The 25594-nt window shown below is 35.5% G+C and overlaps 1 protein-coding gene across 1 annotated transcript; it reads right to left on the bottom strand.

The window, feature by feature from the left end:
• Positions 1-1282: 1282 nt before the first annotated feature.
• On the bottom strand, positions 1283-18099 carry LOC110458769. The gene is made up of 9 exons (XM_021510672.1): positions 18027-18099; positions 16242-16461; positions 13046-13094; positions 10618-10722; positions 8329-8385; positions 7596-7730; positions 4583-4752; positions 3778-3897; positions 1283-1392 (listed from the first exon to the last, which is right to left on the bottom strand). The coding sequence occupies exons 2-9, from the start codon at positions 16455-16457 to the stop codon at positions 1300-1302; spliced, it is 945 nt and encodes a 314-aa protein (XP_021366347.1). The 5' UTR covers positions 16458-16461; positions 18027-18099; the 3' UTR covers positions 1283-1299.
• Positions 18100-25594: the final 7495 nt, after the last annotated feature.

Here is a 25594-nt window from a genome sequence, read left to right on the forward strand (position 1 = left end):
AAGAAGTCCACTGAAATGTAAAATTTGAGTCATTTCATTTATTTTTTACATTCTGCAAAAATGATATACTAGTGAACATAATGCATCACTTTCAGTTATGCTTGTTTTGGTATGGGATTTTTTTATGATTAATTGTTATTTTCGGTAATACAACCTGGTCGAAATAACAGCGAACGATGTGTATTACAAAACAAAACAAAAAAATATAAAAAGTTAGCACATCACTTTTCCGTTTTTAACTTGCAAAGCAAATATTTCTGTTTTCAAAATTAATTCGATTTTTATACTGTAGATATGTCAGAATGTATCTCAATTATAGTTGAAATCTGCTGAGCCTTACGTGAATGTTTTCTGATTTCAGTCGAAATCACGTCTCGTATAGTTTCAATTTCCTATCATTATTAACACAGCTGTGAATAAATATCAGGTATGTGTCTACATATTCCGTTACAGTAGTGCCTAATATTAACGCCATATCATTCCAGTATGCGTTTTAAAGAACTTCTGTTTATATAACTATAGTCTAATGGGTTGTTCTCGTGCGTACAAGCCTTTATTATGTGATGTGTGTGCTCGCCTATGTCTACCAATGCACTCATAGAATTTATTATATCAATATATGCTCACAGTTCCTTGACGACGCAAATGTCAATTATTATAATATACTGACAGTACTGGTTTATGTTGTACTTGTCCTGCGATGTTACATCTACTTGTATCATTTCTTACTCTAGACCTGTTGGTGTATTTTATCGCAGAATCATTTGCATAAGTATTGACTGCATTAGTAATTCATATTGAGATCGAAGAAAAACACCAGGGGTTGTATTTGCCGCACTCTTGTTCATACAATTCCATAGAACTTTGTATTGCGATCCATCATATCTATATATCATGGAAAAGTTACGGAAAATCATGTACCTATTTATCTAATAAGTTATTTTTGAGTGTTGTAATTCAAATCAACTAGATAAAATATGGTTTTCATGAATATGCATTATAGTTTGTTAACCAACAATAGATCGATTCCATACCTCAATGCTTTTACATAATTTTAAAAAATCGCAGTCCCATTGCTCTTTGGATTTTCCTATATACAGAGACTTTTACGTACGTGGGGTTATAACTGTACAACTTATTATAGCGACATACTGTATAGTATATTTACTATGTCTCATAAAAGTCCTGCAAGGTATGGTTTTACTTTTGAGACATGATTTTCAAAGCTTTAGACAAGCCTGATAGAGTTGATATAGAACAAACAAGTATCGACAATGTACAAACGGTTTATTCTCATTATTACCATTTGACTTGGTAAAAGTGATTGAATGTCCCATTTCTGATTGAGATATGCATAACCTGTGGTGACATTCCACACGAGCTAGTGATTACCTGAAGTAAACAAACAACAGGAATAGTAGACATATACATGAAAAAAATAGAAAGCGAAGCATACAAACAATAAATAAAGTTGACATATAAGATTAGGTCATATGTATATATGCAGATCGTTTTTTTGTTGGTTGTAGTACAGGGTTTAACGTCCTGATGCCGATAGATTTTGGTCGTTTTAATATATCATTCATCATATATGAACTACCACCCTGAAATAATAAAAATGATCATAAAGCCCGAGATTTAATGTTAGACAGAGAATTCACGTTTCTATCCTGTTCTGTGTAAAACAAAGATACACAATTAAGTTCATGTTCGACCTTATGTGATGAGGACGAAAATAGAACTTGTCTGAGTTATGGTCAAGGTTGCAACTTGCGATATTTCATCAACATCCAACCCGTTATGAGGTTTCTAGAGTGATGGCAATTAGAGCAATACCATTATTTTCTATTGCTATTAACGATGACCTTGACCGAATCATGCCTTTTGAACTCGTCCGAGGTTTGTCCAAGTCAAACATGCATGTCTTGTTTCCTTCCGCGAATGAATATGGTTGTTAGAGCGATGACAGGTAAATGTACAGAGGGACGGACGAACAATGCCCTACCAAACGAGTCTAATGTTTCCAAGTCACATTTCCATGATACATACATTTCCATGATACATGGAATTTATCTGACCTATTCCCTTTCCCCAAAAATCAGCTGTAAAATGAAAGGTCACTGATGTAATTGGTTACCAATATCGACCAATATAACATACTTTTTATTTGCCCATCGTATATAACGAAGTTATACCAAATGTCAATATACAGGTCATCAAAGGTCACAGGTTAACTTGGTCATCGATATCGACCAATATGACCTACTATTTATTTTTATATTATAGGTCAAATTGGTCAACATTATGGTATAGGTTTTATTTTACCAAGTTATTCCAAAGTATTTGTATAGGTCAACAAAAGTCACTGATGGTAAAATTGATCATCAACAATAAGATATAATTTTCATTTGCACATAATATAACAATGTTTAGTACCAAAAGTCAATGAATAGGTCATACATCAAAATTGTCATCCATTTCGACCAATACGCGACTTTTTATTTGAATAGGGATCACCAAACCACAAGTCGAATAGGTCATTAATATTGATTGGTATTTCAAAAAAAAAGTATATGAATTACTAATATTATTTTTTTGAAATGACACGTCAATTTGCAGATCCCAGATGTCAATTTCCATCGTCCTGTGACAATTTTTTGTTAAGTAGTTCATAGTGACCTAATTTTATAAAGGTAAAATTCGGCATCTGTTTTTGATCCAACGTTTTAATGTCCATTGTGCTGTGACAATTTTTTGTAAAGTAGGTCATAGCGACCTACTTTTATTAAATTCAAGTTAGGCTTCTGTTTTTGATCCCAGGTGTCAATTTCTATCGTCCTGTGACAAGTTTTGGGAAAGTAGGTCACAGTCACCTAATTTTGTAACAACTCAATCGATTAGTTGTATATGAAATTTTGGGCTGTTACCCATAAGACCATTCAATTGAGACCAGACCAGACCAAAATGCTAGACCAGACCAGACTATGTTTTATAGTATGCCCTCCAGACTATGTGGCCAGGAAGCAGTCTACAGACTACATCTGCTGAAAGTTATTAAGCTGACAATGTTTGGATTCTGGAATGTATTACTGATGCTGTGTATAATTTCAAAATTTTAAATCCTAATTAAGTAAGCAATACCTGTACTTATATCAGATAATTATTGAGCTGACATTGGTTGGATCCAGATGCTGTACATAAGTCTATATGATTTCAAAATATATTTTTCTATCTGTAATTCAACAATGCTTCAGCTTGGATTCTGGAATGTATCAACACTCGGCGACATAATTTATTAGTTCCCCCACAATTAAACCTCCCTTGACCCCACTGCACTCGGCAAAGTGTCTCTGATCTGAACTGTAACGGGAGAGGCCGGTGGGACATGTGTACCGCGGCCACTTTACCCCTCCTGTTAACCCCCTCCTTACTATATCAGCTGCAGGTAACAAGACTTTATATAGCAGTTTTCGATTATTTATATTGGGTTAGAAAGATAAAAAGCATTTCCAAAAGTTGATTTGCACCAAGTCGCACGGATTGCTTCAACTTGTAAAATGCACAAAATTCTACACATTAAACTTTTGCCTGTACAGTTGTCAAAAAATGTTACTTTCGATGCGCAGTACGGCTAAAGCCCCTCGGCTATCGCTGAGAGCCGATAAAAAGTATTATGTCAATGCTTTCCAATTTGCGATTAAATGGACAGTACAGGGGACTTCTGTACAATTAGAACGTGTTATAACTGTGTTATGAATATTTCTTTTCCACCTTTACCTTGAATTCGTCATTGGTCGCGCATCCAACAAACACTCCTGTCATGATATCATGGTGACCACTGTTGTAGAATGTTGCGACAGGTGAGTACATTGCGAGTGTGTTACAGCTTGTCGATACCTTCACATTAATAAACATTTAACAATGGATTGGTTGTACATTCATACAATAACTAATACAAATAAGTTAATGAATTGGTACATGTACCGTACAACAATAAAACGAATATAAGTCAATGAATTGATGCATGTACCTTACATTAATAAAACGAAAATAAGCCAATGAATTGATACATGTACCGTACAACAATAAAACGAAAATAAATCAATGAATTGATACATGTTTTGTACAACAATAAAACAAAAATAAGTCAATGAATTGATACATGTACCATACAGCAATAAAACGAATATAAGTCAATGACTTGATACGTGTAGTGTACAACAATAAAACGAAAATAGGTCAATGAATTGATACATGTACCGTAAAACAGTAAACCGAAAAAGGTCTATGTATAGGTACATGTACATTTGCAATGATGAATCACCAGTCCCCAGTAAACATAGCATCGCATTGGTTCTGGATTTTACTTAAATGTTTGCATGTGAAACGCTCACATCGTGTTTTTTAAGCTCTCGATTTCGGCATAACTTACATTGTTACGCTTTTTACATGTATCAATCTACCAATGACACACACGCACCTGCTTGTTAGACCCCGGTATTATGAGCAGTGCCTGCCGTGTTTATAAGTCTCCAGTAGACACATGAATACATACAGGTTCTTGACCTAAATTATTGCACACCTTAGAACCAGCGACCCAGTCGGCCACGGATGCCGGAGCTCTACAATGCTGGATCACGAACGGTGTGAATGGTAGATGACCTTGTCCTGAGCAATTCTCTGCGACCTGAAGAGCGACTGCTTGGACAACAGAGACCTTGTCACACACGTGATCAGACACGAGGTTTACCACTGTAAAATTAATATAAAAAACAACAAACAGGAAAATGTCGTTATAATGCGTATTTTTGTTTTAAGTTTTCAAAGGAATTTAGGCGATAATTCGAGGGATAAATGTAACCGAATTTTTTTAATAATGTAAAGAGGATTTATAAATATATGATATTAAACGCAGTGGCAAATAACAGGGGGAGAATTACATCAAGGTTTCGACGTGCATAATGTTTTATTGCTTAAAGTCAGTATACAGTCAACACTATTCGGTCATTTAAGATATTGATAAGTTTTAATAGCCAATCCTTCGAAGATGTAATGGAGTTATTTATGATATTTGTGATTTGACACTTAATGAAATTGTTAAATTATTTATGGTTTAAATAAGCGGATCTGGACATGTTAACCTTTCATACTCATTTACAGATTAATTCAAATGCCAAGGATTGCGTTCCTTGGTAATCATCATTCACGTGATTACAGCAGATATTTTAACCAAACTTGTTTCTTAGTTGTTACTTTATCTCCATCAAATTGATCATATAAAACACAGGAAAGTCGAACTTCAAAATCGATACAAAATAACACTTGGAATAACGACAAAGCAATTAAACAAAAAACAAAACAAAACCGGACGATGAAAGCATTTGCTACGGCAGTGAACGTTGGACATGTGTAGTGCATTGTCTGAGTTATCTATAATGATATCAAGACGGCATTAAAGAAATACTTCCGGTCACGGACGATCAGATAATCTGTCATAGTGATGATCTCCCTAAAGAGTTGATGGACGCTTCTATAGATATCTTTTCATTGTATCAGAATTTGGTATACCTGGGACTGCGCTGTTTCGACTGAACTTCTTTTAGATTTGTAGGAGGCTTCTATAGTTACTTTTTAGCTCACTCGGCCCCGTTTCTTACAATCCAGCTGTTTTATTGTTTTGATCCAAGATGTTTTTGCTATGTTGCATCTTTAGTAAATGCTCTACAAAAGTGTGCGAAGGAAACAAATACGCAAATAAACTGGGCCAATAGCCAAATATGGTGTTTCTATGGACAGTAAGCATGCAGAAACGAAATCCTCCGCATGTGACAACCAACAAAACCCTTCTTCGAAAGAAACTGGTATTACAGGCAAGCCTAATATGTCTGTGGTTTAGTTAATTTGCTTCAAATAGTCAATTTTCAACGTAAATTGTGAACAATGATCATTTCACGCATTTCCACTGGGGAAATGCTGGGTTTCTATTTCTCTTTGTTATCCCATATCTCCTATATCAGTTGTTGAATGAATTTGAAATTTCATGTTCGAGTATACTATTATTTCCTAAATCACGAATATAACAACTAATTCTCTATCACTGATGAGGTCGGAAATGACCAGCCAACGCCCTGGTGTTTTAAGATGTTTTTTCTTTAAACTTAGAGTATTGACATCTGGCCAGAACTTGCATCTATGGAGTAAAACGAAGTTTTCAGAAAAAAATTAGCACATGGGCCAAATTTGTCAAATACACTTTAACAGCCTCTCCTGAAAAATATAAAACATAGTGTCATCATATTCAGTCATTATATTTAACACCGAGTGCTACAAAGTATGTTAAAAACGGCCATTTGGGTAAAAAAAAAAAAAAAAAAAAAAAAAAAAAAAAAACAATGAATGACCTTTAGTGAACAATAGAAAGTGTAAGTGATATTTGTCCAGAAGTTTACTTCCATCAATTACTTTAAGTTTTCCAGGGAAGGACCATTACCTTTCATATTGTCAAATTTGTTAAAAACATTTGAAATTCTTCTTTGAAGAAAAACAAGCTAGTGCCATTATATATAGTCGGTACCTTCCTTGTATGCTGTGATGCAAAAAGGATATTACATGTATCTTGACGTATATTCAAGGTCACAGCATTAAAATTCATTTGAAACGTTAAGGACTTCCTCTGAATAGCAAAACGACAAAGAGTCATGATATATGGCCGGTATCTTGTTGGAATGGCGTGCTACACCATTGAAAATACATTTAAGGTCATCTTTTGTCAAAATACTCAAATGACTTCTTTTGAACAACCAAAATGCTTAGAATGATGATAAATTGCTAGAAGCTTACTAGCATGGCGTGATTTTATAATAGTGATAGTAGTAGTTTGAAAAGCCATATTGATATTGATCAAAAGATCGTCTTCATGTCTCGTTGGATTCTTGTTACTATAACGGAATCAGGTATAACTGGGCGTGCGTATTTGTGTCTGAACTACATTAACAGTAAACGGAGGGTTATATAGGTGTATCTGTATTGTGTAAGAATCTAGTATGCCTGGTCTTGCGCCGATGCAATTGGACTTCCTCAACGGTAAATGGAGGCTTCTATAAAAATCGTTTCATAAAATCTAGAAAACCCGGGCATGCTTAGTTTTCACTGAATTTTATTTGAATCAGAGATAAATTGTAAGCTTTTAATTGTATCAGAATCTAGAATCATCTATATATATATATATCTTTTATTGTATTATCATACAGCATACGTTGGCAAGCGCTTCGTTCTGTGTACATAGAAGCGTGCATACATATTTGTAATTGAATAAGCAACTAAAATGCATGACCAAGCACTGTTGTGACTGAACTATATTAAGAGAAGATGGAATCGTTTATCAATATTTGTTTTATTGTATAAGAATCCAGAGTACCTGATCATGCGCTGTTGTGACTGAAATTCATTAAGTGAAGATGGAATCATTTCTTAATATTTGTTTAATTGTATAAGAATCAATAATACCTGGGCATGCGCTGTTGTAACTGAAATTCATTAAGAGAAGATGGAATCATTTATCAATATTTGTTTAATTGTATAAGAATCAATAATACCTGGGCATGCGCTGTGGTGACAAATTTGCGTTTGTTGTGTGGAATTCAAAGAAGAGCAAAAAAGAGTACAATGACGATGTCTTGTCCCTACTCCACATGTTACACTGCAGTGGCCCCAGTGCGACCATACAGGAGCTGTAACGATCAAAATAACAATAGATACGTACACGGGTTTAAAGGAATATCGATATCTGGAGACCGTTATTGGTCATATAACAGTGTATTTATATCCAAATATTAAAGATATTTGTTTTTCTTACATGAGAAACAAACGAAAAACCTCGAAAGCCAAGGTGGTCTGAACTACTGCAGAGGTACGTATAACCAGTTTATGATTACAATATGAATTTCAAATATGAGAGGATTAAAGGTTAATTTCAATTAGCAATGAGCAACGTTTTATATTGGGAACTATGATACTACTATCCTATACTATACGTTCATCTTTTAAATATACAAAATATGTATATACGGGTAGCCTTTTATTTAAACAAAATAGATATATAATAGGACTGTTTTCCCAATGACGATTTATGAAGGGTTAAACTATGTGTTTGTGGGGTATTCTGAAATTGAAACCTGAACATGTGTTTTAATATTATTACCTAGGGTGCAGCAGTTATGACTGTCGCAGAAAGCGCCACAATGTACTGTAAGACAAAACAACTACACCGTAAAGATACATAAACATTAACAAAACAATGGCTATATGTAATCAAAACAATGATAATACCAAACCGGACACAGAAGTGCTTAAACATCTGTTGTGGCCAGTGGGACAATACTGAAACTGTGAATGAGAAATAAAAATGACAAAGTTTATATATCGCTAGTGTGGTCATTTGATTTCATTTTTGACACTGGCGTTAATGCACATTAGACTTAAGAGACGAAACACTCGAACAGGCAAATTCAATACAAGATGTATTAACTGGAGTACCTTAAAATATGAGTCATGTTTTTTTTTAATTTTAATCTTACTTTTTTTATTCTTTAACGATTTAAAAATTCAAAACCCCAGAAAAGTTCTAAATTTATTAAACAAAATATCAAAAAGAATGTTGCATGTTATAACACAATCTTCGCCTTTTAACGTAGATGCAAAAAAAAAAAAAAAAACATTGAAGGAGGCATGATTATGTTGACTGAAAATGGATCACAAAGTTTTCAGAAAGGTCAATGTTCAACATGGTAAAACTAATGAACTTCAGACAAACATTTTAATTTGGATATATATCTGTATCCCTATTTTTTTTAAAAAAATTCTACAATAATTAATTAAAAGTTATTACATTTATCATGTGAGACAATCTACATATACATGTATATATATACATATATATATCCCTCAGCACAAATTGGGGCTGCCAGAATTGAGGAACTCTGGGTTCAACCTCCTTAACAATGTATTGTCATCACCTACGAGGGCTTTCATTCAACACATACAATACATGCATACATACGTAGGTGCGTACGTACGTGCAAACATACATACATACATACATACATACATACATACATACACACATACATACATACATACACACATACATACATACATACAGACATACATACATACATACATCCATCCATACATACATACATACATCCATCCATACATACATACATACATTCATACATACATACATACAGACATACATACATACATACAAACATACATGCTTACATACATAAATACGTAGATACATACATACTTACATACATACATACATAAATACATACATACATAAATACATACATACATACATACCTACATACATACATACGTACATACATACGTACATACATACGTACATACGTACGTACGTACATAACAACCTACCTACCTACCTACCTACGTACCTACATACATACGTACGTACATACATACATACATACGTACGTACGTAAATAACAACCTTCCTACCTACCTACCTACATACGTACGTACGTACGTACATAGATACATACATACATACATAAATACATACATACATAAATACATACATACATACATAGATACATACATACATACATATATACATACATACATACATAGATACATACATACATACATAAATACATACATACATACATAAATACATACATACATACATACCTACATACATACATACATCCATCCATACATACATACATACATGCTTACATACATGTATGTATGTATGTATGCATGCATACATACATACATACATGTATGTAAGCATGTATGTATGTATGTATGGATGTATGTATGTATGTATGAATGTATGTATGTATGTATGCATGCATGCATGCATGCATGTATGTATGTATGTATGCATGCATACATACATACATACATACATACATACATACATACATGCTTACATACATACATACGTAGATACATACATACGTACATACATACAGAAACGTTATATTTTTCAAATTAAAAGAAATGTAAAGGGGCCGAAGTATGTATCTCTTATTCCTTACTTCATTATTAAATATTTGCTCAAACATACCCCATTTCCTTTTAAAATTTGTTATATTTGTTTTTTTCTGATTGCAGCATACTTTTCTAATCTCACTGTTAATCAACATGTAGATATATATATATATATTAGATCTCCTTGATTCCTAACTTACACAAGACAAATACATACATGTGCCATTATAATCATAGTATTATACTATTGTAGTCGTTCAGCAAACTAATATCATAAAAGTGGCTTACGTTTTTTCAATGTACGATATTCAGTGTAGTTTTCTTAAAAAGCTATATTTTCAATTTCATTCAAATATTTGTTATCTTTTTACAGATTATTAATAGAATAACAAGATTCATGCATATATCGCAACGCAAAATAGAAGTATTGCAAAACGCTTTGTATCAGTTTTGCCAAATACTTTGGCAGTTAAGAAGATTTGTAAAATAAGATATGTATGTAGCGTATTTATTCATGTACATTTCATAGGCAAAATGACTATATTTAAACTGGAAACAAAACTTCTCAACCGTGAACAAAAGCCATTGACATACCTCCATGGTGATGGGTGGGGGAACCAGAATGTACACCACAACACTCAGTAGGACACTCGTGTCGACAGTAAACTGATTCAGAGGTAGCACGCATGGAGCGGTGATCTGTACAATACCAACTTCATTATTATATGTAGGTATTACTCCGAACTTTCTTTTTGTAACAGATACCCATATGTGAATATACCATAATAACATGATAAAAGGTACATACGATATATTGCCACAGGAAAAAAAGAAACGCAGGGTAAACATTTGTGGTGATGAAGGTGAGTTAATGTTAGGTATTCGAATGGTATATGTTTGGTCTGTTTATTATTAGTATAGACATCATCTTATAAAAAACAAATTACCAAAGTATCATTAGATTTTGACTGATAAATCATGAGTGGTTGAAGCACATTTGACGGTATGTATTATTTCACATTGCCTAGACGAAGGTATGAAGAATGTAAAAATAAAAGAGTTTAACACTGAGAAACCCATTGCAGCGTACCTGAATAAAAGTTTAATGAAACACTTGTCAAAGGACAAATGACATACTTAATCTACGAAAATTAAATTAAACAAAATCGTTCATCAAAGAATACGAACTTTAATAAATATAATGCGCAAACGGCAAACGGGTGTAATGAGCTATTCAGTAAAGAAATATTTTCAATATATCGTCAAACGCTAGAAGCTTGATACAACAAACATTGAAGTTACAGTCCTCAGTGTAAGGTGGGGGTTATCTCCCTTGGTGCGTACGTTTATGATATAGCCAACGGAATGTATCAAATTACATGTTATAGTGTGATAAACCAGTTTGTTGACTATATTTAATCAGACATGAAAAAAAACATCATTATCGCTTTCACGATACAAATGTTTAAGCTGTATTATAGATAGACAGTTGTACATGTATAAAGATAGTATCGTAGTATTCCTCTAATTTACAGTCTACATACTAACAACATTGCTATCCTCTTGTGTATACTTGTATTATCAGAAGTCCTTTAAGTGATAGTTTTAAAAAGTATTATAGAAAAATTCGAAAAGACAATGAACTCAAACGAATTCCACGTGGTTAAAGCTAGTTTAAGATAAGGACATATCTTTGTATATGTATATTTCTGTATATATTAGATACATACATACATACATACGTACGTACGTACATATACATATACAAAGATATGTCCTTATCTTAAACTAGCTTTAACCACGTGGAATTCGTTTGAGTTCATTGTCTTTTCGAATTTTTCTATAATACTTTTTAAAACTATCACTTAAAGGACTCGGAATCACAGTAAGACATACAAAACGCAAAGGCCTGTCATACGTATGTCTTACTTGTATATGTATATTTCCGTATATATTAGCCTAGATAATGTAATACCTGGACCCCCCCTTGTATATGTATACTTCTGTATATATTAGATACATACATACATACATACGTACGTACGTACGTACGTATGTATGTATGTATGCTATAATACTTTTTAAAACTATCACTTAAAGGACTCGGAATCACAGTAAGAAATACGTATGGCAGTGATTTGCGTTTTGTACGTAATCACAGTAAGACATACAAAACGCAAAGGCCTGTCATACGTATGTCTTACTTGTATATGTATATTTCTGTAAATATTAGCCTATATAATCTAATACCTGGACCCCTCCTTGTATATGTATACTTCTGTATATATTAGATACATACATACATACGTACGTACGTACGTACGTATGTATGTATGTAAGCTAATATATACAGATATATACATATACAAAGATATGTCCTTATCTTTGCTTTGCGTTTTGTTCGGAATCACAGTAAGACATACAAAACGCAAAGGACTGCCATACGTATGTCTTACTGTGATTCCGTACAAAACGCAAAGCACCGCCATACGTATGTCTTACTGTGAATCCGTACAAAACGCAAAGGACTGCCATACGTATGTCTTACTGTGATTCGGTACAAAACGCAAAGGACTGCCATACGTATGTCTTACTGTGATTACGTACAAAACGCAAAGCACCGCCATACGGTATATGTATATTTCTGTATATATTATCCTATATAATGTAATACCTGGACCCCACCTTGTATATGTATATTCCTGTATATATTAGCCTATATAATGTAATACATGGACCCCACCTTGTATATGTATACTTCTGTATATATTAGCCTATAAAATGTAATACCTGGACCCCACCTTGTATACGTATACTTCTGTATATATTAGCCTATAGAGTGTAATACCTGGGCCCCACCTTGTATATGTATACTTCTGTATATATTAGCCTATATAATGTAATACATGGACCCCACCTTGTATATGTATACTTCTGTATATATTAGCCTATAAAATGTAATACCTGGACCCCACCTTGTATATGTATATTTCTGTATATATTAGCCTATATAATGTAATACCTGGACAGCTCCTTCGATGCACACCGTCTGATTCAAGCAAGTAACCCGTCTGAAATAAGAAAGATATATATTTATTTACCTGCATTATTACGTATACAAATATTTTTAATAAGTTTTGCTCGTTACACAAGTAATTTACTCAGTAAGTATTATCTTTCGTATGTTTTTATATCCGTATAACTGTAGACAGCGTATTTGAAACGCTATTTAGAACGTCGTGGTGTATGAGTGTAACTGACATACGTATGTCTTACTGTGATTCCGTACAAAACACAAAGCACTGACATACGTATGTCTTACTGTGATTCCGTACAAAACGCAAAGCACTGACATACGTATGTCTTACTGTGATTCCGTACAAAACGCAAAGCACTGCCATACGTATGTCTTACTGTGATTCCGTACAAAACGCAAAGCACTGCCATACGTATGTCTTACTGTGATTCCGTACAAAACGCAAAGCACTGCCATACGTATGTCTTACTGTGATTCCGTACAAAACGCAAAGCACTGCCATACGTATGTCTTACTGTGATTCCGTACAAAACGCAAAGCACTGCCATACGTATGTCTTACTGTGATTCCGTACAAAACGCAAAGCACTGCCATACGTATGTCTTACTGTGATTCCGTACAAAACGCAAAGCACTGCCATACGTATGTCTTACTGTGATTCCGTACAAAACGCAAAGCACTGCCATACGTATGTCTTACTGTGATTCCGTACAAAACGCAAAGCACTGCCATACGTATGTCTTACTGTGATTCCGTACAAAACGCAAAGCACTGCCATACGTATGTCTTACTGTGATTCCGTACAAAACGCAAAGCACTGCCATACGTATGTGTTACTGTTATTCCGTACAAAACGCAAAGCACTGCCATACGTATGTCTTACTGTGATTCCGTACAAAACGCAAAGCACTGCCATACGTATGTCTTACTGTGATTCCGTACAAAACGCAAAGCACTGCCATACGTATGTCTTACTGTGATTCCGTACAAAACGCAAAGCACTGCCATACGTATGTCTTACTGTGATTCCGTACAAAACGCAAAGCACTGCCATACGTATGTCTTACTGTGATTCCGTACAAAACGCAAAGCACTGCCATACGTATGTCTTACTGTGATTCCGTACAAAACGCAAAGCACTGCCATACGTATGTCTTACTGTGATTCCGTACAAAACGCAAAGCACTGCCATACGTATGTCTTACTGTGATTCCGTACAAAACGCAAAGCACTGCCATACGTATGTCTTACTGTGATTCCGTACAAAACGCAAAGCACTGCCATACGTATGTCTTACTGTGATTCCGTACAAAACGCAAAGCACTGCCATACGTATGTCTTACTGTGATTCCGTACAAAACGCAAAGCACTGCCATACGTATGTCTTACTGTGATTCCGTACAAAACGCAAAGCACTGCCATACGTATGTCTTACTGTGATTCCGTACAAAACGCAAAGCACTGCCATACGTATGTCTTACTGTGATTCCGTACAAAACGCAAAGCACTGCCATACGTATGTCTTACTGTGATTCCGTACAAAACGCAAAGCACTGCCATACGTATGTCTTACTGTGATTCCGTACAAAACGCAAAGCACTGCCATACGTATGTGTTACTGTTATTCCGTACAAAACGCAAAGCACTGCCATACGTATGTGTTACTGTTATTCCGTACAAAACGCAAAGCACTGCCATACGTATGTCTTACTGTGATTCCGTACAAAACGCAAAGCACTGCCATACGTATGTGTTACTGTTATTCCGTACAAAACGCAAAGCACTGCCATACGTATGTCTTACTGTGATTCCGTACAAAACGCAAAGGACTGCCATACGTATGTGTTACTGTGATTCCGTACAAAACGCAAAGGACTGCCATACGTATGTCTTACTGTGATTTCGTACAAAACGCAAAGCATTGCCATACGTATGTCTTACTGTGATTCCGTACAAAACGCAAAGGACTGCCATACGTATGTCTTACTATGATTCTGTACAAATCGCAAAGGACTGCCATACGTATGTCTTACTGTGATTCCGTACAAAACGCAAAGCACTGCCATACGTATGTGTTACTGTGATTCCGTACAAAACGCAAATGACTGCCATACGTATGTATTACTGTGATTCCATACAAAACACAAAGCATTGCCATACGTATGTCTTACTGTGATTCCGTACAAAACACAAAGGACTGCCATACGTATGTCTTACTATGATTCTGTACAAAACGCAAAGGACTGCCATACGTATGTGTTACTGTTATTCCGTACAAAACGCAAAGCACGGCCATACGTATGTCTTACTCTGATTCCGTACAAAACGCAAAGCACTGCCAAACGTATGTGTTACTGTGATTCCGTACAAAACGCAAAGCACTGCCATACGTATGTCTTACTGTGATACCGTACAAAACGTGTACAATCAATAGTATGACACTACGAAGCAGTCTCGTCCCAAGGTTTTGTCAGTTATCCAGTTATCCACACTGTGTGATTTTGTTGTATTGAAAGGGAATATATTCAAATCCAATAGTAGCCAAATTTTTACAATGTTTCTACGTGTAGAGTTAATATATTCACCCCAATCATACCTTTGGCCATACAATATATCACGTTCTGTGAATAAATATAAATGCATTAAGAGATGTGATCGCCATGGACTAAATATAGGTATACTCAATAAGCCAGAACTATGTCTGAAACTACTGGTGTTCTAAATCCTAGGTTTGTTTTGAACACACACAGACATTGACAACGTACTTAGCGAGCTGACATGTTTGTTTACTCTACCAATCCAAGAGTGTAAATAAAGTGCTCTAGTACATTTAACGTATAGGAACGTTTTCTTTGCATGGTTGTATATTGTAGCTATGGAATGTTCAACAACTGTATTAATTCCGTCTTTTCGTTTTTCAGAGTTATCTGCTCTTGTGAGCATGTATTGATTGTTACGTCATTTGTTTGTGAGAGTAACAAAAAATAACAAAAATGTTTCATCAGCAAAAATCCGAAAAGACGGAATACTTGCTTTTTATTCTTTTCATATGGAAACATGATTTAAAATCAGCTGAATCCATATTTATTAAATTCATATTAAATGATCATTTCTTAAAAAGATTATAATTTACCTTATTATTAGATAGAGCAAGTGTATATAAACAGAGTATGTAACCTACCTGTATCCCATTCCCTACTATCTTTAGCCATTCACCAGTTCTTTCAAACTGAGAAACATTTAGGCATGATCCCGTGGCGAGCTTTCCGGTGACAGAAGCTGTTGGACTAGGTAATTTCCGTATTACGACATCAGAGTCGGTACAAAGACACACCTCTCTACCAAGGACTGGAAACACGCTGACACAGAGAACTAACAGCACAGTTTGTAACATCATGGCACTGTAAAACATAACATTAGAATACGTTATTTTTCAAATATAAAATAGTGCATGGTTAGATCAGTGTCTCCCATAGTGGCCAATATGTTCATGAAACGTGCAAGAAGTAATAGTCACTACCCTTACAGGGTTCACGCTTAATTGGTGTGTATATCTCCCAAAGGATCAGTGTTAAAGCATTTAGATTGTATTAATGCTATAACCGATAAATTCGTATGTGTTTCGGATTTTTGCTGATGAAACGTTTTTGTTATTTGCCTTTTCTCTTTTGATGGACATTGATCTTGCTCTCGAAACTACTCAAAAATATTAAGCTCAATTAAACGTTAAAAGCTGGTGTATATTTTTCATATCAACACAGACATGTGCGCGTAATGCTAAGTGCTAATGTCAGATTGGCTCACTATGGAGAAAAGTATATCATATGTGAACAATTGATACAAAATGTAAAACCATTACGGAAACTTACTTTTAAATGATTAGGACAATCACATGTAAAAAAAATCGTAACTAATGCTTGGCTGTTGGCGAAGGAAACATTCTTTTTCGGTTAACATTCTTTTTACAGGTGCTCTTGCTATAGTATCTAGTTAACCACCTTTTGTGGCATATGGGAGCTCAACCCTTTCTATATTCTTAAGATTCCGGCAGATTCTTAATTTGCCAAACACTAGGCTTAACCGGGTGTTTGGCAGTATTTAGGAATATTCCCGCGAGTGATGAGGTATTTAAGAGGGTTGATTTTTTCCCTTTATCCTGTAATACATTGTTAAGGCAATGTTGACGTAACGTTTGTTTGGTGTTGTGACTTCAATACATTGTTAACGTCACATCATACAACATGTTTATAGGTTACCATCGCCTCAGCCTTAGAGTAGGAAACAGTCGTCTCACAATGGAAAACATGTTGATACTCAGTCCAGGGTAAGAAAAACAAATCCTATCGTGAAGGTATGACTACAAAGCCAGGGGGTGATCGTGTGGCACAGTGCAACTTGGATAGCGCACATGTCTTTCAAAATGGCGGGTACTCTGGTTTCCTCCCACAGTAAGGCACCCGCGCGCTGACATCCGGGCCAGCAAGAGTGATAAGTATAAGTTGTAAAACCTTGTTTTATAATTGTTGCTAAATAAAATGTATAATTTACAAATCCAAACTGTTGGGTTATTATTCTTGAAATCCTCGAAACTGTCGACCTCAACATGACCAATCGCTAGGCTGATACCCATCCTTTGAAGATTACGGAAGCAACACCCACCTTCAAAGACAGCCAATGTTACCGCTATGTGACCGACAGATTCTTTCGATTTACATCAAAGGATCAAACAAGTCTTCTCGTCTCCCCCATGACGCGGTGCACACTCGGCCTTCGATGGTGCTTGGACATAACCCATGGTTGCAAATTGAGCGTAACTCTTGAAGCATCGAGGATGCGAAACTGCCTATGTAACACTAATTTATCCTGCTCTAAAACAAATATTTACAGAACTGTTTGTATAACAGGCAAACTTTGACATTAATATCAATTTTACATGTAAAACTGTAATCACTAAATGCATGTTTACCTGTAAACGGAAATGGTGACCGGAATGTTGTTATCCTCTCTGACAACTCGGACTAGCTCGTGCCTATCGCTATCTAAGGTAAATGTCGTATAGGTGTGTCTAGGTCATACATAGTACTTACATTATATAACAGACAGGTAATTTCATAATACAAATCATAGTTTGAACATTTACTCGAACTTGTTTTTTTGTCAAATGTTTATAGCAGGCACATGTAGTTTGCAGGGAGTTACATCCGTTTTTTATCTACAGGTTTTGAAAGTGATGGCTTCAGACAGACTGATGACTGTGCAATATAGCTGGTTGCTTATTCAAGATATATAACAGCAAAAAATAGCAATCAAATTATTTTTCCCCTTCTGTCTGAATCCATCACTTTCAAAACCCGTAAATAATGTTTTACAGTTTTCTAATCCTAGCCACACGAGATTATACCTCATTATGACCGAATCCACATGTGATCCCCTCTGTAGTGTCTGCGTTCATCATATTGTCGTTTCATTTTGGTGTCATTTTGTTTTAGAGTTTGTTCATGTCTGTCAACACTGATGTTTGTTATAGCTTATCTATGGTATTAAATGAAAATTCCAGATACAGTCTCCATTAATACTATCTTGAAAATAGTTCAAAAATATCTATTATAAATCACAAGAGAAAAAAAATGCTTGCAGTAACAGGAAAATGTATAGCGAGAACTTTCTTCCCCTATATAATGTAAACGTTATATATTCTACAACAACTTATTACAATCACTGTTGTTGGCCTTGCTGACCATACCTTTCAATGTTCGATAAAACCCTGGCCGCCGTGGTGAAAGGCAGGTTCATTATCCATTGCACCATCCGACCAATCTATATAGGAATCGCCGGATGCATTATAACATCATGATGCCATCTTGTTCCTGTTTTATCTTCAGAGTTCATACAAAGGAAATTAAGCCTACAAGGTTGTGAAGAGAGTAGAGAAAGCATGTGTTCAAAAATTGCATTGGTATTTTGAAAATGAATACTGCGCCAAAAATAACCTAGCGATGTCTTGTTACAAAGTAACATCATTCGAGCCAAAGTTCAATTGAATAAAACATAATAATTGCAAGAAACATCCAATTAAGAAACACAAGAAGTTAGGAATAACACAACGCCAACGGACAACATCTGTGATGCTGCAAAAGATACATGGGCGTAGAATATGTTACAGAATCCGGTTAGCGAACCGGACGTGTTAGTGGTTAGTAACTACTGGGCAAGCAAACGAAAGAGTTGCAAACAAATCAGGGACTTTTTTAACGAATTTAGGAGTAAGAGTACGAGATTACTAACCACATAAACAGAATAAACCAGTAGCGTTACAGTTACAAATATTTATAGGGAAATCACGTTAGTAAGTGATATTGCCAAGCTGTTTGTCGCCCTCTTGAATAGTGATAATGTAATACCGGTGCTCTGTTCGGTTTAAAGCCCGGTCACAAATAAATAAAGTTCTAGGACTACAGTTTCCTCACACATTAAGACCCCCTCCTCCGCGCGAACATTCAGGCCAACACGGAAGAGTGAAGATGAATAAGTTGTATTATCGTTGTCAAATTAATAAAGATTATATTTATAAACAAAACATCCACTACCCAAGAGTAATTGGCTTAATATCCAAAACTATTCAGTCTCATGCTTGTACGGAAAACATCATAACTAAATCACAAATCTACCTCTCCGCCTCGTCTTACCATTCAGCAGCGTATACACAAGAGGGTTAACATATAGGACGTTGACGCCAGCTGAGGTCACATTCTTAAATAGGTACACCACCGGCAAAGGTCAGATTTTCCTTCCGCACAAGGTGAACAAGGTAATTCATTCATGTTTTTCACTTCATTTTCTTCCTTAAATTGCAAATAATGCAATCAGGTTGTTAGCACATTCTCTTAGTTATCATTAATGTGTTATGTAGTTCAGTATACATGTAGTGTTAAAGGTGTCTTTGTGTCACATCCAAGTACGTATAGACACATTAACTGTTTATTGACGCAGTCTTGCAAAGACAAAAATATCATGTAGTACGCTTGTTGATAGTGTGCATAGTATAGATATCTGTGTGTCTGTCTATAGTATTTTCCTATGCATGATAATGTAGCATTCAGTTATCGTTAAATCTTGGCCAAGCAATATGTATCTACATTGTATCATCACGCTCGCTACAAAGTTTCACAAGATATTGACGTAATGTTTAAGCATATATTTGTTTTCTCTCTTAGAAGCCAGTCACTCCTTGTCAACTACAGCAATCCAATCCTAGTTATTTTAATAGTTGTCATTGTAGGCACAGGGAGTGACAAGAGGCGTACGACGAAACATGTGTTTAAGACCAGTGAAATAAGACTTTGTGCGTTTTCTAATAGAAGTGTTAAAAACACACTCCGTATTGTGTCTCTGACCTTAAAAACACAATACGTCCTATTTCTGTGGTCTGTTGATACGATTTCTCTAGAAAAATATGTCGCAGTGTGTTTTCTAGATAAATGACATATGTCTGTCTGGGCCAGAGGAAACTCGGGCTACGTTTCTTGAAGTGTAAGAAATACAGATGCGTTATTAGTCTGGTTAATGTTTGAGATTGACAACCGACAAAGATGGCATCCCAGAGACGTATGTTTAGATATAATCCCCGAGACGGTCGAGCATCGGACCCTGACCGACTGAACAACAGGAAAGCTGTCACGCTATCTTACGGTCCGAGGTTCACAGATACAAAAATATAGCAACCAAGTGTATAGACATTTAACTTTACTTAATGGGATTTGACGTGACGGTGAGAAAACGGGACGATGAGCAGGGTTACTTTAGCAATGAGTAGTATAAGTGTATTAGTGATGTAGTAAAAATGGATGTCCGAGATATATATGGAAGTGTTATTGTTTAAGTGGATCGCGTTGCACTTGTATGGTATACATACTTACCTTCAGATCAGTTTACTTTAAAATAAAATGTATTATATCATACAATAAACAGAAGTGGTTAATGACGTACGAAGGAAAGCGCTAGCGTTGCACATTTAATATCAAAGTAGTTAAGTGTGTACGATGCAGGCGTGTAATGTTTTAACAGCTTAACAACTAAATATAAAGAGTTGGCTACCGCAGGAATGAAATGTCAATACAATTTTATCACAAGATGATGACATAAAACCTTCACAATGGTCAGAGACATAATTAACACCATTGCCGAGTGTTTGCATTGATACAACCGTGTATGAGTGTATGGTTTTACCCAATCACCCCTAAAGTCACATTTAAACCTTACCTAATCAAGGGCTGGGCAAGTTCATTTTAGATATGTAGGGTGAATTAGTTAAAGGTCAGAAAAGAGAACGTTTGGCGTCAGGATATAGAACGCTGTTAATCGACGACAGACCGATATAAAAAAAAGTCGATAAAACGTCCGAATAATCCGGACTAACATGGTACATGCAAGCAGAGACGTATATTACGTCTATGATGTACAATGTAAGCATACGTAAATATTACACCATATCACAAGATACCTGTACAACGTTCATGGTCTGTAACAGCCAATCGCATTGTACGGGTGGACTCCAACAATACGTCTTACAGTGTTATCAGCGATATATTTCGCTATGTAATACAGAGACACGGTGCAAACCATACACAAGGCAGATACCAACGAAGGTGTCCTCACCAGGGTTCCCTATATACAGGTAAGGTGTTAGGTGTATGCTAGGTGAGATTTGGTGCCAGTTAGAGAACAATAAGATTTAACTACAGGTAAACTATGGTCTGTACTTTAAAGTATCTTACCATGTATGTATACAATGTAGGACTGTATACATAGAGAAAACAGTACAATAATGAACTGTGATGTTGAACTCTGTTTATTTATAATATTATTTGTTAATATGTCCTTTTTCTGGTTACACCTTTTATATCATTTCTCACTTCACTTAATATGATACATTTTGTATTAATATATCATTTTGATAGCGACTGTCTTATGAATAGAAATTGTAATTTACAATGATAATTGGACTCAATAAAACAACTAAATCTTGTATGTTACATTTTCCCGTAAAACTAACTACATACGTGTATAACGTTGCTTGTGCGTATGAATACATGTTTTCAGAGTTTACATAAGGACACTATACTGACACATATTATACTCATAAACTGTTTTTGTATTTTATTATATCATAAATATTGCTGTAGCGTTAATATATAAACCAGCACAAGTTCCAGAATAAAAACATAGTATAAAGATATAATTTTGCAAGTGTTAATTACGGTACAAATCGTGTTAATTTGAATATGAATGCAATTCATCAATACCTACATCGCAGTTCATTTAATTTGTCTCAAGACCAAATCAATTCCCCACCCCATGAAATAAAAAAGGAAGAGTCACTCCTTAAATAGTATTTATAGAATAAAGAAGTATCTTAGACTTATATAATAAAAGAGCCTATTTGAGATATTGTAGTTCTATGAGCCCCGTATTGTTCCATTACGATTCATCAACAGCTAATGCCATTTACAGAGGCGTGATATACATGTACTGTCTTTCACAAGGGCTTTTTATATCAACGGTTTATGCATTTGTATTCACAACTTGAGGCCACAAAGTAAAAAACAACAAACAAGTCGAATATTGGAATTCTGTAGTTTGTTTTGTGATGTGATGACGTTTGGTATTTGTTTATGAATTATGTTTTTTAACAAATCAATTTCTACTTTTTATTCTTCAGAAATAAGTAACCAGGGTTACAGAATGGCTTCCAAGGATCCACCAAAGGGATGGTCTGCAAAAAAAACGTCTGACTTCCAGTTCCGGTCTAGAATTACCGTTGCAGCAATTGCCATCTATTTCTTGGTTGGATATAATTTCTTTCCGTTTCAACTTCCGGTAATGAATTCGATCACTGAGAGAGTAGTTTTTACGTTACGATGGCAACTACTCGGGGGCTTGACCTTGTTGATGGGGATGATGGGGGTCATGGCCGTTCGGGGTCAAAGCGACACCGCGGCGGATCCCGTGAAAGGAAATGCGGAACATCTGACTCAACTTCCGCAGAATATTCTACAGAACACACTGGAACAGTTCATCTTTCATTTCGTCGGACAAATCGTCCTGTGTACCTACCTGTCTTCGGAATCGATGAAAGCTATTCCTTTACTCGTTGTTCTTTTTGTCGTTGGAAGAATCCTCTACAAAATTGCCTACGAAATGGATCCTATGAAGAGGCTGTATGGTTTCTTCCCTACGTTTTTACCTACCATTGCGACCTATGCGTACTGTCTATATTGCTTAGTGATGTTGGGACCGGGCTATGGATTTGAAAAGTGATGACGTCATCGAACGACAGAGCGTTGTGCAGATCATGAAAAACTAACAATGAAAATATTACATATTCATATGTCCAAAATTCCAGTTATGGCTTATTGATTCGTGATGTATTGTCAGACTCTTTTGTAATAAATTTACTTTCTAATACAATTTTTAAAATGGTTATTGTGATGTTTCATTATTTAATATATTGGAACCACATGCTAACACTTTAAGGGTGGGGTCAACATTTGAAATTCCAAGCGGGGTCGACGCTGATGTTAAATTCCCCTGGCATAGGCGTTGACCCTACCGTAGTAAGAAATCACCGAAGATGGCTGAATTATACTGGCAAAAACGTAGGTCCTCACAAAAGGTTGTGTTTCAGTTATTACACGTAGAGTAAGATGACCTATTTCTGACACTGACAGAAATATGTCTACTCGGTCCTAATAAGCACATACATGTAGAAACCAGTCTCATATGTAAACAACATAGACTAAACGATGGGGCACATATGTCGACTGCTGACGGACAAACTTACGTTACAAGGTTTCCAAAAACACAGTTGATGAAGACTTGTTGTCGAGTTTGTGGTCACTATACTGATCGCGTTGGGAGATATGCCATTTGTTTGAAGGTCGATGATTTTTTGTCGCTCAATAACGTGCCTTGTGGTTTTGTTATCACTACCCGAGGTCTAGATGTGAGGTCGTGACGTTACTTGGAATTGACTTAGATTGATATGGCGGGGGTTGTCGATGAAGCAGAAGACGCCTACTCATCCGGAACACCTGGTCTTATTCTCCTTGTCTTGTATATTTAAATTTTGCCCTAGTACCGGGATAATATCGATTGTGAGTTCGAAATGTGGTTTCGTTAAGACTTCAGTATTCTCTTATTTTTTTGTTCCTATAAACACAACCATTCTCACAATATCCTTCATATCCGTGCTGGCCTCCCGAATCATTTACAGGATATGCATGTATGTGAATATTTCTGGTAAACGGAGGTTTTTTTTACCAAGTTGTCCGATATTCTGCGATGTGCGAAATATCGTTTAGTACAGTATATATACGATATAGGTCAATTTGGCTTTTCATTATAATCCCGGGATTGCAAGTTCGAACCCGAGTTTGTAGACTCAACGAAAATGGAACAAACAAAAAACAAAAAAACCTTCAACCATTCTCCCGACATAAACATGTCTCATGTGTGATGGTGTTGTTTTACATGGACTCAAGATTTCTTACACACAAACAGCATAATAATTTTCTATGATAATGGTGTTGGTATTTTTACAACCTTATCGGCTCATACTGAATTTGATTAACAACTTAATGATTGTGAATTTTCCTATTTGACTGTGTAAAATAAACTACATGTATTTCATATGTGACTAAATGCATCGTGTAGCCTACAGCAGAATCTCAAAACAAAGATGCCTGACATATATTCTTTATAACATTTACCGTCTTACTAAACCACACCGCTTATCATCAGTATAAAAGTTATACGCAGGAAATATCGATTATGACGTCATAATGACTGATAAAGTTGTACGCAGGTTTTGGGTGCTGGGTTTGGTCTCGATAGTTAGAAAAGGGCCAGAAATGGGCGTTATATCATAGAAATGTTGATAGGACGTAAAACACAAACAAACAAATAATGGTTCTAATAATGACACTGAGTAGCGGGTTCTGTTAGCTTTGTTATGCATTTAGAAGAGCCAGAGATAATACGTTGTTTACAAGGATTCTTGTTAAGTTTCGGAATTTGAACATACGAGGAATGTCTGTATTCTTACCATGATTTGGTATTCGGATAGATTGTGATACAGAATGGAGATTTGAATGTTTGGTTCACCGCGGCATGACCGATTTTGTATTTTATGTTTTAGAGATTTTTGTGACGCGTATCATGATCCGTAAACATGAACCAATACCTTAACTTCGAAAATCATATATTCAAACATATTACCGTACAAATCATGATCTCCCAAAATGCAAGAGCCATCTTCTTCGTGTGATGTTTTTGTCCTTTTTCACGTTAGAAAAACTCCAAAATTCATTGATAAATTTGAATTTGAAATATTTAAACCAGGTGAAATAACTACCGTTTCTCTGTGACATCTTCCTACTCACCTATGTGTTACAGATTGAGTGAACCCTTATTTTTTTGTCAAACTTGGTCACATATGACACTTAAGTATACACTGTAATCTACCGCTAGCAGTGT

Source organism: Mizuhopecten yessoensis, unplaced genomic scaffold (genome assembly GCF_002113885.1).
Source record: "Mizuhopecten yessoensis strain PY_sf001 unplaced genomic scaffold, ASM211388v2 scaffold9761, whole genome shotgun sequence".
Lineage (NCBI taxonomy): Eukaryota > Metazoa > Mollusca > Bivalvia > Pectinida > Pectinidae > Mizuhopecten > Mizuhopecten yessoensis.

Bases quoted from the DNA above. Each gene is read 5' to 3' on its own strand.
- LOC110458769 (XM_021510672.1), bottom strand. From the start codon at position 16,457: ATGATGTTACAAACTGTGCTGTTAGTTCTCTGTGTCAGCGTGTTTCCA. The intron at 4,753-7,595 runs GTATTATTGATT...TTAATTTTACAG, and splicing joins TCACCACAGCGCATGCCCAG to TGGTAAACCTCGTGTCTGAT. The intron at 3,898-4,582 runs GTGTGCAATAAT...ATTAATGTGAAG, and splicing joins ACTGGGTCGCTGGTTCTAAG to GTATCGACAAGCTGTAACAC.